Below are 18,500 nucleotides of genomic sequence, written 5' to 3' on the forward strand. Positions count from 1 at the left end.
TTTACTTTTGATATTGGCTGGTAATACTTATATGCTTTTACTCAAGTAGAATTTTGAATGCAGGACTTTTACTTGTAATGGAACGAAGTAGTATAACTTAAGTAAAGGATCTGAGTAATTCTTCTACCACTAGTCATTAAAAGTAAAAATAAAGCAAAGGGCAATGCCTTTAAGTCTTTAATTCTGCAGTTGTATATGTTAATAAGTCATTAATAATAAGGGTCACACTTTCTATTAAGCCAAAAGCAAAAATGAGTAAATCATCTGTAATTATAAATCTTGGTAAGGTAATGATAAAGGGTTTTTACAACAATCCATCAAATCTTAAACAACCTCTTACTAAAGGGACTTTGGTCTAAATGTTCTGAAGCACTTTTCCAGAGGTCAAACAGTCCATTGCAGAGGTTATATGGCCAGGTCTATATCTTATACAACATTGTACTATATGTTTTGTGTGGTAACTTAGTATCCTAACCTATAGTATTCTTTATGAAATAAAAACACCATTGGTACTAAAGTAGTAGGCGTAGGCACGTGGTATAACACAACAGTTTGAAACCCAGTGGTGAAAGAAGTATTCATATATTTAAGTAAAAGTATCATTACAAGGCACAGGTATTGTACAAGTAAAAGTAGATAGTAAAAGAATGAAGAGGCCAAGTGCTCAGTTAGTTTCACATGTAGTCCAGTCCAGGGGAACCTTAATGTGCTCTTGAAGATGCAAGAAACTGGTCAAAGAGAAGAAAACATTCAACATTCAAACAATAGCTTCTTACAGAGCTCTTGGATAATCGGCCTACTAACTTGTAAACTGGTGGAGGAGAGAAGATGAGTGACTAATGCTCTGTAATATCTCAAAATAAGATCTTTTGAAAGTTGTCTCTGTGAGAAATGAATGCAATGATATTCCTACATAGTTGGTGTCCTCACAGCCTTTCCCTTTCAAACCAGAGCTGCTGTGGGCTCTTCCTCTTATCTGCTGCCAATGCCTCGGGGCTGCCTGCAGGAGGGAGGGACACAGACAGCAGTTGGACTGGGCAGGGAGATAAAGTACCTCAACTCCAGCAGCCACAGTCAGCTCCTCAGCCAGATGCAATGGAGGAAGATCGCAGGCAAACTCTAAATTCAGGTTGAATGCATCCCTGGGCTAAACAGTTGTTGGACTGTGTGCTCACTGGATAGATACCAAGCTGAGAAGGCCCAGGAGCAAGGTGAGCATGGCACTGTGTTGTGCCAGCTACACAGAAAGCACAGCAGCTTGACAGAGATAAAACTCTTAACTACATATCCTTCAAATGAAAAACATTTTCAGTACAAGACTTTCGCATACACAACAGCACAGTGCAAGGGCTATGGTGGCTTTCTTAGTCTTAGGGATTGACAAGCTGATACCATGATGTCTCAACCCTTCCAAAATGTTGTGTTGCACAAACACAAAGCTCAAGAACAAATTTATGATAGACGAGAAACAAGAGAAGAGAAAGTCAGTACTGATATGACACCTAAGTCATCCACTACTTCCTGTGGAGTTGACTGAGAAAGCTCAGAGGATGTGCAACTGGCATGCAGAGATGAAGCTTTCCTGGAGGGTTGGTGCACACTGCATTCACCCCACCCCCACCCACCATGATGGCACCCCTCTCATGGTTTCCCAGATAGACAGGTCGACGCCAGATGGTTCAGTATGATAGGAGTGACAAGGCTCACAGCGCACCATAAAAACTCTAGCTTGTTGGCATTAGGCGGTAAAACCCTTATCTGTGTCTTTAGGCTTCCTAAATGTCACCAGAAAGGAGGGGCAGGCTTCATGTTAAAATAAGATTTGTAAATATTTAATCATTCATGTTATGTTATGGGCCACACAGGCTTTTTTCTTTTTTCCAGTTTTATTCCTGTCTAAGGTAGAATTTGGGAAGCAAACAGTTAAGAATGTAGACAACCTTTTGGGAAGTGGTGACACTCATGTCCAGCTTCCTGTTTTGCCTGTTTGGTACAGAGAGCATTATGGAGTTGAAAGCAGTGTGGAATTTGAGGGCAGCTGGAAAATGAGTGTCAGCACTGAGCGAACATTAAAATTATACTTAACAGCTGGTGGTCCTTTCTCTCATCGTTCAGCAAATAATGTTAATGTATTACAAGTAACAAGTTTCTCTACCAAATAACAAAGTATAGCAAGGCTGTTGCAGGATATGAAACCAATATCCAATATCTTGCTAAATCATTAGAGATTTCCCGTTAAATAGATCTCCTAATTAGCAGTGGAGCAAAGATGGTTATCCATACATGGACTATCTGGACACAGGCGTGCAGGCCCATTTCCTGAAATACGAGGGCTCTGGACATATTGTTGACTCTTTGATAGCACGAACTCTGGAACAGCAATAGCAAAACCGACCACTTCCTGCCTAATCTGAAATGAAGTGATAATTGGCTACTGTTTCATATCCCTCCTCCTAAACTGTTACAGGTCTACAAAGGTGGACATGTTTTATTGTTCACTGTTCCCACATGGGTTTAAATTAGAGAACTGTGGGATTCATTGTAAGTTTAAAAAATGTCAAGTTGCAAAGGTCATAGGTCAGATGAGGAACCCTGGAATTCTTTTAGAAAATGGCTGGTGGACTGTGTTCATTGTTGTTGTTTGATTAAAATACAGCAGGCTGCGGAAATGAGTCACTCGTTGAAAGGGAGCTTCACTTATCCTCGGGATCCTCCCATAATCAGTATTATCCCTAAAAGAAAACACTTTCAGTGGAACAGTTCAATCAAAAAGCTGCACAGCCATGTTAACTGCTTCCTGTATTTGGCAAAACAAAAGAAAGCAGGTTTCACATTCTTCTGGTCAGTTTGCTCCCCTTTAGAGACTGATGTACAGTATGTGCTGAAAGGTGAAGTAAAACAGAAAAACATATTAGCAATCCCAAAGACATTGAAAAAATTGGATAATCAAAGATATATTCAATTGTTTTGCGTTGGGAACTTGTTCAGCATTTATTCAGTGTGTGCATGCATATGTGCTGTGTATAGTAAGCTATAAATGTTGTCTAATAGTAAAATTGTCAGTCAATTTATTAAAAATGAAGAGTAGGGTTCATATTTCAAAGTCAGAGGATACAAATAAGCTGAACTTTCTCTCCAACCACAGTTTTACCTTGACAGTGTTTTGTTGCCGTTCATACTGCTGAGCTTTACTGCCACCTACTGATGTACGTAACACAAATCATTTTGCACCAACATGATATCTGAGAGTTTCCATTTACTTAAGTGCTTGCACAGCCAATCATTTGATATAATTATTTAATGACTTCTCAATATGGGAAACATTAGAATTGCATATTTTTTTCTTGTGTGAAAAGTGTACTGCAGAGTTTGTCAACCTTTGAGTCAGGGCAACAGAGATGCATGAGGTGCAAGTGGACTTGATATTTGTTTGATATGTTTTAAGTGTGGACGATAGATTAGGAAATACTGTACATCATGATTTCTATAAAATACTGTTGGAGCTAACCTCTATATTCTTGAAAATACAATGCAAAAGAAATCCGTACTCATATTTACATAATAACTTGACAGCTCTCTACATGCTGGAGTCATGATTTTAGGACTTTAAAACTAGGCCAGAAAAGGTTACAAAACATTAGCCCTCTGAACTGTAACTCAACACACTATATGTCTATTTTACTGCAATTATTACAGGTTCTGTCAGACAAATATGTGCACTGTTCCCTGATGGTGTGGGGATTCAAACTAGCAATATTGCAATAATAATCTTTCAGTGGTCAATCTCTCATCCATCTTGATTTAGAATAGGCTACATGAATGCATTTCTCCAGAAGGGGCAGACTACATGGGCAGTGTTCAGTAATACTCCTGTTGATGAACACAATGGTTAACCTCTTATTTTTCTGGCAAACCAATTATTTCAAGAGACAAAACAGATATTTGTTTTATAAATGTTTTAAACCTCCCAAATACTAAAAAACCATAGATAGTGGATGCCAGGTTTTGTTCTAACAACTTTCTAAAAATTCTAACAATGTCGAAACATCTTCAAATTATCTTTAAAACAGAATAGTTTAATCAAGACATGTACTAATGGCACAAGGCTGACTCAGACAGCCCTAGCTCTTTCTGACTTTCACTTTCAGTTTATTTGTGCGGTCCCTAAGGCTTTGTGCAGCCCATTTTAATATTGGGCCTATTCAGAAATCTAAAATAACCTGTTTAATATGTATTATTAATTTATTATTAGTATTATTACCATTATTATTATCATTATCATTAATTATTAGTAGTATAATTGGTTAATGGATGACATTTGTAATATTTTTTATTCATTTTTAAAATATTTTTAAAATATCCATATTTGGTTTTAGTAGTGTGTCTAGTTTCTGGATTTGGAATTAGGCTTTTGTCTTACAACTTGCAACCTAATATTTTGCAAAGTAGTAAATAAAATTTTACTTATAAATGCGACTTTAACTTAACTTTAACTTGTCATCTTCAGATATTTAAATGCCCATTTTAATGTTGAACTTCAACTTCAAACTGATGTGAAAAAGATGGTACACTCATGTATTGTCATGACTAATGGATTGTGTAAGGAAACAGCTGGGTACCAGCGCATTGCTTACTGCGGGATCGGACAGCTGCTGGAGAAAGAAATACTGTAAATGGTACAGGGATAGAGATAGGATAGCCTAATCAAAGCTAATGATTGTGCAGATTTTCTGCCAAGAGGTTGTAGACTATTTTGCCTGACCACAAATGGCAACTTCATAATGTTTAATTGCAGCAAGATTAACCAGTTATTAAACCGTTGAATTAATACTTTTGTGGTATATATGAGAACGTTGTTGTTAATAAACGTATGCTCTATAAAGGTTTGTTTTTGTACTTTATTTATTCAGGCATATCTTCGACAGCTGAAAACGGACCTTCGCCTTTATAAAGAGTTTCTCCGTCTTTCGAACCGTCTCAGTTGTCGGTGAGGCCGGCGGGGCGGATCCCACACTAGAGTGAAAGAGAAAATAAAGCAACACAACAATAATAACAACTTGGCCGTTTCTTACATTTGGCTAGCAAGCTCCCCTGTGGATATATAACATCAAGGTGGGTGAATCAGGAGTCGTGCTACCAAGGTAACGAGGCTCCCGGTCGGCTGCTTATTAGCACGCGTCGCTGTAGCTACCAGACAACCAAGCTAGCAGTGCGTGTAGCTGCTAAGTGAATGTTCTGTGCTAACGGTTGTGCGGCCAGGGCCATTTTACCAAACCTCAGCGATAACACCGGCGAGCTGACCGAACTTCGAGGCTATCTCTGGGCCACGCATCTGAGAGTCGAAGATACAGCTTTGTAGTCGAAGTTATAGTCAAAATATTGTGATTAAGAGAAATACAGGGTCCAAAAACGTCCTCCCTCCAGTTTACACACACTTTGGACTAAAGTTAGCCAGTTGCTATGATGAATGGTTTTAGGGGTTTAGGGATATAGGTTGAATGGTACACGTCTTTTGTTACGAAGCTATCCTTAATGTTTATATATCGTTTACACCCAATCGTTAGATTACATTGATAATGCACCTCCTGTATTACCTAGCTGTTACTGTTTTCCTTGTGCTATTAAATCCCACCTCAACCGCTTAGACCTCTTTCGTTATTCCAGATATTCATCATATTATAATTTTTATTTTTTACAATGCATAGTTAGTTTCTCTGTGACATTTTATTCCTGTGACCTCAATCTATCTGTCAATCTAATTATATAGGCCCCCTGTATCATGCTATATAACGATATCTCACGTAGGCGACTGACATACAATTAATCAGCAGCAATTTTGATAAACAACTCTAATCATTTGAGTCATTTTTCACTATTTTGTATGGATGCACTGATCCCACTTTATCTTTTCTGATACCAATATCGTTACCTCAGCTCATGGTAGCTCCTGATACCAATCCAATACCTTAAAATCTGTATACTTAGCTGCATGAAATTCATTGGAATCATTTTTATGTAAGGTAACATAAGGCCAGGGATTGCTGTGGCACTAAAAGATGAGTCGGGGGCCTGCCATGGCTGAATTAATGTAATGTCTAATGACATTGAGAAAGTATCTGCACTGATACGATCCAGAGTATCTGATTGGTGCATATCCACTTTTTAGACCAAGTGATTAACATAACAGAGAAAATAATTGGCAGATTAATCGATTATGAAAATAATTAGCTACAGCCCTAATCCCATGACATTTTTGACAATAGTCACCACACAGCGTTTATTGACTTAATAGTCTGTCCAACGATAGTTTTGACAGGTTTCAACTCATGCTGATGACAGCCATTTTCAATTAATCCTTTGTTTATGAATTCATATAATTTTCACAATGATGAAGGCATCTCTACATTACCACCAGAAGTTGACCTTTCACACTTTAATTTCTAGATGCCCTCAGTGATGAATGCAAATGGGACAATGCAGTCTGTCAGCCCAGATGTGGGATCCGCTCCAGGGTCAATGGGCAATTTTGCACTCTGTGGACAGTCCGAAGTCTTGAAGCAAGTGCTGTGTGTCATCGACAAGAAGGCCCGCAACATGGAGAAGAAAAAGGTGAGTACTGTCGACAGCCATTTGTTCCAGATCCACGTCAGGTGTCCCACTCAGAAGCAATTCATAGCTGAAGTGCCCTAAAAAAACTAAAGCACTGACAACAAGAATTTCTCTATTTAATGTGTTAAAATTCAGAAATGTTTGCATTTTTGATGTTCTCCTACAGAGTAAACTGGATGATTATCAAGTCAGGAAGAATAGCGGGGAGCGTCTCAATCAGGACCAGCTGGTGGGTACATTGAAGCCTTTATAATTTTGTACATAAACACAAATAATCCTGTCATTCTTACAAAGACTTTACAACCTATGTGAAATGTCTATTTTGCCTTCGTCTTTTTAGGAGGCCCTCGCCAAATACCAGGAAATCATGAATAACTTGGAATTTGCCAGAGAGTTGCAGAAGACGTTCATCACACTGGGACAAGATGTAAGGATGACTCTGGTTTTTTGAAGATGTTACCCCAGAGTGGTGTCCACCCTGACTTGACTTTATGTGGCTCATGTATATTATCATTAGATCCAGAAGGTGGTGAAGAAGTCTGCACGGCGGGAGCAGCTGCAGCGGGAGGAGGCAGAGCAGAGGAGGCTGAAGACGGTTCTGGAGCTGCAGTTCCTCCTGGACCGGCTGGGAGATGACACTGTGCGGCAGGACATGAAGCAGGGAGTTGCTGGGTCACCACTGCTCACAGATGCAGATCTCACAGCTTGTGATGAGTTCTACAAGTTATTGGGGCCAGACCGTGACCAAAACATCAGGTTAGTCTTAGGCACTGATTTCTGGATGAATTTAAGGTGCAAAAGACTTCTTCTACTACTATTTTTCTTTTTTAACAAGGGGATCCATACAACCTACTGTATCTCTACACTTGCAGGTTGACTGACCAGTATGAAGAAGCATCTGTGCATCTCTGGGACCTGCTGGAAGGGAAGGACAAGGCTGTGGTTGGAACAACATGTAAGTCAAATTTAACTTGGAGCCTACTAATAGTTGCAAGCAGTAGAGGTCAATATTTTGGTTAATAATTGCTTAGACCACCACAAGCTGCAATTTACAGCTGAAACAATTAGTAGATGGATCGATCAGTCATTCGACAGAAAATTATTGGCAGCTATTTTGATAATCAGTTATTCATTTGAGTCATTTTTTAAGAAAGGGATTCCAAAAGTCCACTGGTTCCTACTTGTTAAATGTAATTATTTGATGGTTTTCTTAGTCTTCTATGATAGTAAACTGAATATCTTACCCATATCTGTGATGGGCATTTTTTACTATTTACTGGTATTTTATAGACCAACGATTAATCAATTTATAGAGAAAATAACTGGTAGGTTAATCAATATTAGGGCTAGGACGATTCATCGACGTCATCAATTACGGAAATACGTTGATTTGCGTATCGTGCGTTGATGCATCGCAATGAAGAATGGCTGCACCCGGTCAAAGCATAGATTCCGTGGAGAACAAGCTGCAGCATTAAAACCTCGCCCACAGTCTCCCCTCGCCCTCCCCCTCCCGTGCGGTCTACTGACAGTCGCTCATGCTCTGCAGAGAAACACACACAGAGAGAGAGAGTCTCCTATTTAAGTAGGCCTACTTATGCCGTTGTTTTGTAAAAGCCTGTAGGTGCACCTGTTGGTGCTGGTGTCATTCAGTGCCACGTTGGTTTCGATAGGCCACCTACCTATCATTAACACCAAGCCTCCTCCATACGCGGCTCACCAAGCTGCTGTGAAAACAGAATTGCAGGTGAAAAAATCTAAAACGGAAGTTTTTTTTGGGCGACTTTATAAAACATAGTGCTGCCGAAGAATGTCAACAGTGCAGACGCATACGGGGCGAGAAAAACAGAAAAAAGCAGGTGGGGAAAGTCGGTGTGTGTGTGTGTGTGTGTGTGTGTGTGTGTGTGCAGAGACCAGAGGTGTAGGGGTGTGTGTATGTGTGGAAGAGAACTAAAAGGAAAAACAAGGTGAGCAGATTAAAGTAGTTTGTGAGTAAACACTAAAATAAGGTGGTGAATTAAGTAGAATTAAAATGGTACAACATAAGAAATAACCTACTAGAAATACGGTAATACATTAATTTATTCTTTCAAATATTATAATATTTTCAATAGACAAACATATTTTTTGTTGCAGAATAATGCCCTGCGGTACATATTTTGTTTCTTGTTACACTTGTTTGTGAGATAATGATTGAATAAAATATTGAAATATTAATGAGACATGTTTTTGATATTTATTTTGGGTAAATTAAATGTAATATTAATGAAATAATAAAAAATCTTTAGAATAAACAATGTTAGTTGTTAGATTAACCGACTAATCAAAGAAATAATCATTTGTTTGATCAATTTTAAGAAAAGAATCATTAGGTGCAGCCCTAATCAGTATTGAAAATAATTAGTTGCAGCCCTACTATAATTTATAGCAAAATTAAGTTGTTGATTGATTGTTTTTTTTATTCAAGACAAACTGGCTTTATTTATATGCCCAGCTGGTGGTGAAAATTGTTGGCAGGACATTGTATCAGATGGTTGGTGACACAGCAGTCACCAGTAAGCTTTTTATTGTGTTGAAGCTGGCCATAAGTAATTTGTCACATACTTTTGAGTGATCCCAAGGCAAGTTGGATAAAGATACAAGATAGATTTATTGATCATTTTACAACACAAAGTTGTATGAGATTTTGTTTTGTAGTTCCCTTTTATGCTACTCAAAAAATTATATACAGTAGATCAGTGAATAAATAAGTCATAGAATGCAAAACACAATACAAAACCTTCTTGTCATAAGGTACTGCAGGCCATTAACCATTCTTAATATGTTATTGTAGCATGTGCATTGTATTTTGTTAATGCAGCATGTGTGCAGTGCTCTGATGTGAATAATCGGGGCTTGGGGATATTGGTGTACTGCATTCTCAGCGATCTGGCCTCGGGACTTGCACTGCTGCATTCTGCTTGGGGACTGAGCGCTGTGGGCTTATCCTGACTCAGCAGCGGGGCAGGGTGCCAGTGGCCCCGTCGCCTGTGGTTCCACTGGTCAGATCTCTGGAGCCACATTAGGATACTGGTGACCCAGTTCACTGTAGTGACACCGACCAACCCTTTCACCACAGTTAGGAGGTCTCACTTGGTGACTCGGGGTGATATTTATTCAGACAGCTGCAGACTTCTTGGCCTGAGGCACGAGGCAGTTAAGGAAATAACATTGACCTGCTTTGCCTGAAGAGCCGAAAGTGGAAATGCCTGAGCTAGCTTAAGGGCTCTTTTAGTGTTTTCTAGTGAATTACAAGTCAGGATTGTTCTAGTAGCGTATTTCTAATCTAGTCAGTCGGCAATTTAGGACATTTTAGCCCCTATCAAGCCTTGGATTTTTAAAATTGTGAATTCATTTTGACGTTGCCATAGTTTTCAGTTCATCCTGTGACTGTTGCATTATGGCAATTTAGCATTTAAGGACCTGAAACATGTTTTCTCAATCAGCTTGTTACTCTTGACAATTGGGGTCCTACATAAACACAGTATTTTCATTTTTAAAAGTTTATTATTGTTGTTGTTGTTGTTGTTGTTTTTTGTAGGGCTGTAACTAATTATTATTTTCATTATTGATTAATCTGCCAATTATTTCTGAATAGTTCAGTCTATAGGATGTCAGAAAATAGTGACAAATGTCCATAACAATTTCCCAGAGCCCAAATTGACATTTAAAATGATTCTTCTGTCTGACCCGCAGTCCAAAACAGTCAGTTTACTATCATAGAAGACAACAAAAACCAGAAAATGTTTACATTAGAGAAGCTGGACCCAATAACTTCTTTGAATTGACAACAGACTGAAAACACACCTGTTGAGATTTTGTTTTGAGTATACTGCTGGGATTGTTGTTTATAATTGTCATCTAAGTTAGTGGCTGGTTAAATTTTACTAGAGATGCAAGGGGGGGAAAAGTATCGATTCATTGATTGATCGTTGGGTCTATAAAACATCAGAAAACCGTGACAAATGCCCATCGCAATGTCCTACAGCACACGGTGACGGCATTGAATGTCTTGTTTTGTCCGTTGAACAGTCCAAAAACCAAAAATATTCAATGTACTGTAATGTAAGGCCAAGAAAAACAGCAAATTCTCACATTTGAGAACATGGAACCATCAAATATTTGGTATTTTTGCTCTAAAAATGAATTAAACAATTAATCGATAATAGTTGCAGATATTTCCAATTGATTAATCAACTAATCGTTAACTAAGCTCCTAATGTTACTAAGCAGTCTTAAGGACTTTTTTAAAGATTGTATATTCACTTGTGAAAGTACAAATCTATTTTGCAAACTGAGTTGTTAAATCTGTTCAACATCTTACAAAATCACTCCACCCTGATTGATAGTTAATAATTCAAAGCTAACAAAATAATGGTTTGATTATTGTGACTTTGTAAATCTGATGATTGGCTGTCTTCTTTCAGGGCTTGACTTTCCATTAAATTGCTTCTTTGTTATTCCTCTGCTAGACAAGGCACTGAAAGAGACTTTGGACCAGGTTTTGCTGAGCGGGTACTTTGACCGGGTTCCACCTCACCAAAACGGAGTGTGTGAGGAGGAAGAGGAGGAAGAGCTAGCCTCAGCAGCAGCAGCAACTACAACAACAACAACAGCAGCAGCGGCAACAGCAGTAGCTGAATCATCAGAAGCAGAAGAGCAGACTGTTGATCCAGGTCCTGACCATTCTCTGAAGTCATGCTGCATGAAACTTGCTATTTTTAAAATGCTAATGTAATCAAGCAATAAAGAAATAAGCACTGCATTCTGTAAATTGTTTTTCTCTTTACAGAAACTGAAATAATTGAGGAGTTCACAGAGCCCATTGCGGTGGAAACAACAGAGGTCAGATTCATTTTCCCCATTCTAGTGAAGGCTTGGGGCTGATTATAATATGTTTTAGCATTGTGCTGATGTTTGCTTTTTTTCCCCCCTCCAGTTTGTAAACAGACAGTTCATTCCAGACGGCACATACAGCGGCAGTGAGAAGGAGCAGGGGGATGAGTGGACCACGGAAACAGAGGTATGCTGCAGGGATATTGTCTTCTGGGATTGAAGTTGACTTTTTTCCTCTTGTGTTGCTGTTTTTTCTGTGTAACTTTCTAACTTTTTTTTATTGCATCCTTAAAGCAATCTAGCCTTGACTGACCTCCATTTTAAGATGGAAGTTCCATTTTGATAAGTCTGGTTTTAGCTGGCTGGGACATAAATCAATATTACTGTTAGAAGTATTTCAGTGGAAGTATATGCTAATCAAACGAGCACATTTAAAAATGGTTAAAGGTAGGGTATGCGATTCTGGAGAAATCCAATACCATGACAAATACCATGATATAGGTGGGTTAGCTTACCCCACAACCTAGCTGACGGTTTCACTCAGCCAGCACAGCAGCTCCAGACAACGATACTCACGACTCTCCTGCTACTATAGCTAAGATCACAACAACAGCATATCTTGGCAAACTAGAAAGGAAGCTGAATGTCCGTGGGCAAGTGGCTACTACTGTAATCGCGTGGCATTTTCTTGTATCACATGTTCAAACTGGCTGTGATGTTCAGATTAGATTCGTCTGTGCATCAAATCAGATTATCAGGATTTGTTTAGAAAGTTTTTTTGTTGTTGTCATTTTGCCCTCATTTGATAGTGACAGTAGAGCTACAGACTAGACAACTATCTGTCAGATGTTTTATCCAGTTGGCCCGAATTGAGTTGTTACTGACAATCAGATTGGCAGAATCTTGAAAGTGATTGTTGTGATGGCTGCAGCCATATGGTCAGAAAGGCCATGGTGTCCCTGAAAGAAACGTAGTGTACCTTGTTTTATACCGCATGCAGTATGCAGCTAACTATAGGTGTAGTCAGAAACATTTGTTGGAAACGTTGAAACGATGCATTGTCAACATTTAAATGGATCTCTTCACTCACTTAGGCTTTTATATGCATACTCATGATGGAGTCAGTAACTCGACCTCGTAACTTATCTATCTTTACCTCACTGTTGTGATCAGTGCAAACATTGTGCAACAAGTGTTTTTCTGTTGCGCATTGTCAAAGAAGATTTATTAACCTATGATTCAAAGTTGTGAAAAATAGTTCCTTCAGAGTGGTGAGTCTTTTATAGACCCTACACTGTATGTAAGTAACTTGTATAGTTGTTCCTCGATCTAGGCTTAAAACTAAAGGGGACTGTGCTTTTGAGGTTAAACTTTGGAACCCTCTCCCTTTTAATATCTGTTGACACTGTGGAAACATTTAAAAAGCAGCTCAAGACCCATTTGCCCTGTAATTGTTCTTTTTCTTTATATTTTATGGTGTTTTATGCCTGTATGTGTGTTGAATGCTTTATTTCTTTGTGAAGCACTTTGTGACGTCTCTGCTCTTAAAAGGTGGTATATAAATAAAGTTACTTACTTACTTACTTACTTACTTACTTACTATGTACAGGCTCTTTCTCCAATGAGGGCTGTCAGTCAGGTGTCTGAGCACCACCCTGTGATGTTTTGCTCTCTTGTGATAAGTCTGCAGCTTGTGATTTGCTCTGACTTGTCCAGGTTGTTACTTGTTGACTAATGAACTAATGAACACATACATAATAAACAAAGTAATTGAAGAATGTTTTTCTATTATGTTTAATTATCAGGTGTGATATTTCAATTTACAAACCATAATGTGAATATAAACCCACAGGTAGCATCTAACAAGCACTAAACCAGTTTTCAGTTATTCCTCCTGTATGTTTTCTCATTTACCTTCCACTTACCTTTACCTTACCATTTATCTTCTACTCTCAGGCAGTCAGTGCCATGCAGCAGCCTGTGCAGCCTGCGGCTTCCCCTGTTGCCATGGAGACCCACCCCTTGAACTTAGCGTCTCCTGTGCCTCCTACTGACCCCATGGTCAGGAAACAGGTGGTGCAGGACTTAATGGCACAGATGCAGGGAACGTACAACTTCATGCAGGTGAGGACTTTGTGCTAGGAACGACTTCTTACTGTAGCTATTAAGCGTGGGGCTCATCACTTCTCTGTTCTCAGGACTCGATGCTGGAGTTTGACGGACAGCCCATTGATCCAGCCATTGTCTCTGCGCAGCCTATGAAACCCACTCAGAACATGGATTTACCACAGATGGTGTGTCCTCCAGGTATGTTTTACAAAGAGAAACTCATTTCTGATTTCATGTGGTATGTAAAAATGACACTTGAATGCTTGAAATGGCTTTTCTGGTTCACTAAGGTATACTCAAATCTTCTTAGTTCACCCAGAGTCCCGGCTATCGCAACCCAACACTGTTCCTGTCCAACCTGAGCCCACACAAGTAAGTAATCAAACTTGAACGCTGATAGTGTAGCCACCCATGATGAAATTTTAAACAAGAGAACACGTTTCATTTTTACTCTGTTTTCAGGTTCCTATCGTCTCCCCAACTCCGCCCCCCATGTATCAGACCTCACATACGCCAGATCCTCGACCCTCAACAGAATCCATCGACCCCATCCAGGTAAACCATGCTGTTCTGTGAAAGAGTCCCTTTGAGTCTTAAAGGATTCAATTTTCATGTGTTAAATGTAGGTCTTTGATTCATGGTCCAAAGCATTAATTTACTGGTTATGAAAGTAGAAGAATTATAGGAAATGGATAATGTGAGATGTTTTTATGTAGTTGTATTCACAAAATTATTATTATTGAAATGCGTAGGGATTCCAGGTTTTTATAAATACTCTGAGGTCATGAGTCCAAGTCTATATTGAGCGCCCCCCATCATTAATAAATTGAATTTCTTATATTTTTTCCAGTCAACTATTCAGTGATATTTTCTGTAAATTTTATTTCCCAAGATGAAAGTCTAAATGCTGATTCAAAGCCTTCCAAACTGCCAGGAATAAAATTCTAGTGGAGAAAAGGTTAGTCATTTTAATATTGCTGAGTATTGAACATCAACACGTTCTGAGTACTGACTGAAATGCATCAGTCGCACTGAGTATCTACAAATTTCAAGCATTGAAAGTTGGTATCAAATGCTTGTTCAGATTCTTAGGCTTGTTTTCTTATTCTTTGATCAGATTTTTCCTGATTTTAATTCAGGAAACTTTTCTAACTTATGACTTATACTTGGGCAAAGGTCTTATTTAACATGCATTGCGTAGCTTGATTATATTTTGTTAGATTTAAAAAATAAAAAAAAAGAGTCAAAACATGTTTATATTCCCCAAAGCAAAGTACCATATAAGCATATACAGAGACCCAGCCCTAGTCCTGTATTTAGTTGAGTAAAAGTAGTCACATTTAAGTATATGGAGTCTAAACATACTGGAATCAGCCTGTAAAATTCCCACCTTGTGTAAGTATTTAATTATAAGTTGTTAAGTAAGTACCAAGGACATGACCTCAGTTATCAGCATACATCATATTTAATGAACACCAGCATCTTTTGATCCTGCTAAGAACATTGTGAATTGTGAAACTTGCACTCAAATATTAATGATATTGAGACAGTTTTTTGACCTCCTTATTAAATTTTCTGTACCTTGCATAAAAATGTGTTGATGCAACTTGCGTTATGTTTCCCCTCTTCAACAGACCTCCATGTCGTTGTCGTCAGAGCAGCCTCCACCCTCTACAGCTCTCCCACCTGCTTCTCAAACGCAGGTTTTCCAGCCTGTTTCCAAAGCTCCTCACAGCAGTGGCATCAATGTCAATGCAGCACCATTCCAATCAATGCAGACAGTAAGGCCCTTGCGATGACATTTGCTCCCTATTTTTCAATTACACTTACTGATGTATTAGCTATGTTGGAAACACTATGTTAAATAATATCTGTATTAAAACCATTAAATATTTAAGCTAACTCAAAGACCAAAATATCTGGCCTGTCATGTAGGTGAAAGTTATTTTCAGGACTTTGTGCGTCACTGCCAGTGGAATCAGAATAGAAATGCATTACTGACTTCCATTAGGAATTGCTTGTGGAGTCCCTAAGTGTCCTCTCATCATATTGCAGTTGTATGGGTTTGTAGTGAAGCAGCTTTATCCAGGAAATATTGAGTAATGGACTTTGCTCCTAATGAGCCTGTGACCTTTCCTCTGGTTTTGGCTTCACCACAATGTGGCTCTTGTTCGCCCCTCAGGTGTTCAACCTCAATGCCCCAGTCCCTCCAGCTAATGAGACAGAGGCTTTGAACCAGGCCAGCCAGTACCAGAACAGCTACAACCAAGCCTTCAGCAGCCAGTCACAGCATCCTGTGGAGCAGACAGAGATGCAGTCGGAACAACTGCAGTCTGGTGGGCAGACTTTCTCTATTGATTTTCATTATTTACTTACTGGATTGATTGTGCCATATTTGCCTTCCTGAGATTACCTTCCAATTAAACTCCTTTTTATTTACATGTTCGACTTTGACTGGAGATTAACCTGCATCTGTTTTGGGGCACCCAACCGTGTGTTTTTTAGTAGTTGGTGCCTTCCATTCCCAAGACCAGTCAGGAGGCCATCAGCAGCCTTCCCAGCAGGGCCCAGGCTTCGGCAGGCAGGGTCAGTCCTTCTACAACAGCAGAGGCATGTCTCGTGGCGGACCTCGCAACGCCAGGGGCATGATCAATAGCTACAGAGGCTCATCGAATGGATTCAGAGGCAAGCTCAAAACCTACAGCCACGAATGAATGCATTATTTTCCCTTTTCAGACATGGAATGAGTAACATTGTTGTCTTCATCTATCTGTAAAAGTAATGGCTTTTTGTCAATCCGACATAGCTGTCAGTTACGTTTTATGGCTTTATTCACACATAATAGGACCTTTTTACAGAAAGAAGTGGCATCGCTGAATTGGAAAGTATTTCATATCAAGGAAGTGTTTTCTGTTCTCCAACTGCGTCAGTGATGGATTTTAAAATTCATTTTGAAGCCTCAATTAATGACCATTGTGAGTGCAATACCGCTTCATAGAGTGAAATGTCTCATCAATTTCATTATTACAGAACTCTGCTGCCTATTTTGTAATGTTTTGACAGTCCACAAGCATTGACTGACATCACGTCATGTTGGGACTCTTGTTTAATTCCTATTTGCTGTATGTAAAGTGTCTTGCTGGATATTCAGAATTTCAGTTGGCATGAATGAAAGATGGAAACATAGAGGGTGTGCTGGTCTGATTAATTATTGTTGTACACGTTTTTATTTGTTTTTTCCCTTCCTTTTGAGGTAAGAGGAGGAGGAAAATGTTTTATAGAGTAATCTGACATAATCATCATCTTTAAAAGCAAGAAAATTATGTATTTTATAAATGAAGTTCTAGAGATTCTTAAATGATAAATATATAACAATGCCCTTAAGAAAGAGGAACAAGAAGTGCATTTAATCCCTCTGTGCATATTTAACCTCATGCTGCTGTTGCCTTTAACTGACGGCATTCTGATTCAGTTTAGATTAGTTTTATGGGTTTTTGTGGAAATGTTACTCAGTTTACCGACTTGTAAAAGTGACACAGGCGCTTGTTGACTCGTAAAGTTGCCATCATATTTACGTAATGAGGTGCATGTCGGAAAGGTGCTAAAGAGACTGAGCATATTTTATTGTAAATCTCAAGAGAAGCATTTTAAGTTTAAAGTCTTTCTACTTTCAGGTGGCTATGATGGTTATCGTCCTCCTTTCGCCAACACTCCAAACTCTGGTTATGGACCGACTCAGTTCAACACACCTCGGGATTACTCAAATGGGAATTATCAGCGGGTATGAAAGAAGCATTCAGACCTCACACTGGCCTTGTTTATATCATCAATACTGTATGTTGGAGTAGTTTCTAAAATGTTTTCCCCTCTGTTCAAGGATGGTTACCAACAGAACTACAAGCGTGGAGCTGGTCAGGGACCCAGAGGAGTGTCAAGAGGCAGCACTCAGGCAATACGATCCTGAAAAGGCCTTTCATAATGACTGTGACTAACTTGCACCACACTGAAAATTCAAGAATGCATTTGCCCCAGCTCACTCATGTTCTCTTTTGTTTGTTCTTCATCAGTGGTATTTTTCCTGTCTCTTTTAAATCAAAGTAATGCCTGCTTTGATATTTGGAAATATTAAATCAATTTAAAGTCTAAAACACAAGCTAAGCTGTAAATCCAATCATCGATTTACACAAGCCATGTGTTACAATATTCCTGTAAACTTGAAAGATTTCATAAGTTATTTTTTGTATTAAAAAATGCACCTGCCACTGCTGGTCCAATCCTTGGGAGTTTATTCCCTTTCTCAGTTCTTTACTGTCATTTTGGTTCTAAAAAAGGATTTTAAGTTCAATGAGCTCCCTTTCCTTGTTTGTAAATTGATGTTGCTTCAAGAGTTTCAATAAAGTTGTGTTGCATACCCATGCTTCAGTCTCAGTTTTCTGCTGTATGGTTCAGGAAAAATATATCAACTATTAAATGCTGCAATGGATAATTTTCTATTCTAATGATTACTTTGTTATATTCAGGATTGTTGTGGTTTTCTCTTTATCTGTTTAATTTGAATGTTTAATATTTTAATTATTACCTTAGATTTCAGCTTGGATTTGTTTTGCATGTTCAGTTTCCGTTTTTATTTTAGTTCTAGATTTAATGTTGTGAGGTTGTCACTTAGCCAGAGTAAGTACTTCACTCTTCTAAATGCTGTCTTGTTTTGTCTTGACACTCAAGTGTGTCAGAGTGCAGTTGTTCAAGCCAGCTTATAGCACTCACAATGGAGTAACTTGAAATTGGAGTGTTGTGTCCGGCAAGGGTTTGATAAACATCACATATTTCACCATCCTCATCGTTAACAAGCCCTGCTCTTAGAAAGAACACACTCTTATAACTTCACCCTGTTTTGTCTCTGAACCATT

At 38.8% G+C, this 18,500-nt stretch overlaps 1 protein-coding gene across 2 annotated transcripts; it reads left to right on the forward strand.

The window, feature by feature from the left end:
• Window positions 1-4,954: 4,954 nt before the first annotated feature.
• caprin1b (cell cycle associated protein 1b) lies at window positions 4,955-18,004 on the forward strand. 2 transcript variants are annotated; one of them, XM_044192959.1, is made up of 18 exons: window positions 4,955-5,112; window positions 6,445-6,609; window positions 6,776-6,838; window positions 6,950-7,036; window positions 7,127-7,365; window positions 7,482-7,564; window positions 11,121-11,324; window positions 11,441-11,493; window positions 11,588-11,671; window positions 13,441-13,608; window positions 13,683-13,791; window positions 13,904-13,965; window positions 14,056-14,148; window positions 15,228-15,374; window positions 15,776-15,929; window positions 16,099-16,278; window positions 17,268-17,374; window positions 17,471-18,004. In XM_044192959.1, exons 2-18 carry the CDS (start codon window positions 6,445-6,447, stop codon window positions 17,555-17,557), a joined length of 2,085 nt encoding a protein of 694 aa, XP_044048894.1. In that variant the 5' UTR covers window positions 4,955-5,112; the 3' UTR covers window positions 17,558-18,004. The 2 variants fall into 2 exon arrangements, with proteins under 2 accessions (XP_044048894.1, XP_044048895.1); XM_044192960.1 differs by having other exon boundaries at window positions 16,102-16,278.
• Window positions 18,005-18,500: the final 496 nt, after the last annotated feature.

Source organism: Siniperca chuatsi, linkage group LG4, assembly GCF_020085105.1.
Source record: "Siniperca chuatsi isolate FFG_IHB_CAS linkage group LG4, ASM2008510v1, whole genome shotgun sequence".
In the NCBI taxonomy this organism is placed as follows: Eukaryota; Metazoa; Chordata; class Actinopteri; order Centrarchiformes; family Sinipercidae; genus Siniperca; species Siniperca chuatsi.

Excerpts from the sequence above, each read along its gene's own strand:
- caprin1b (XM_044192959.1), top strand. The coding sequence starts at position 6,445 with ATGCCCTCAGTGATGAATGCAAATGGGACAATGCAGTCTGTCAGCCCA. Across the intron at positions 11,672-13,440 it reads AGTGGACCACGGAAACAGAG|GCAGTCAGTGCCATGCAGCA; the intron begins GTATGCTGCAGG and ends TTCTACTCTCAG. Across the intron at positions 13,609-13,682 it reads GAACGTACAACTTCATGCAG|GACTCGATGCTGGAGTTTGA; the intron begins GTGAGGACTTTG and ends CTCTGTTCTCAG.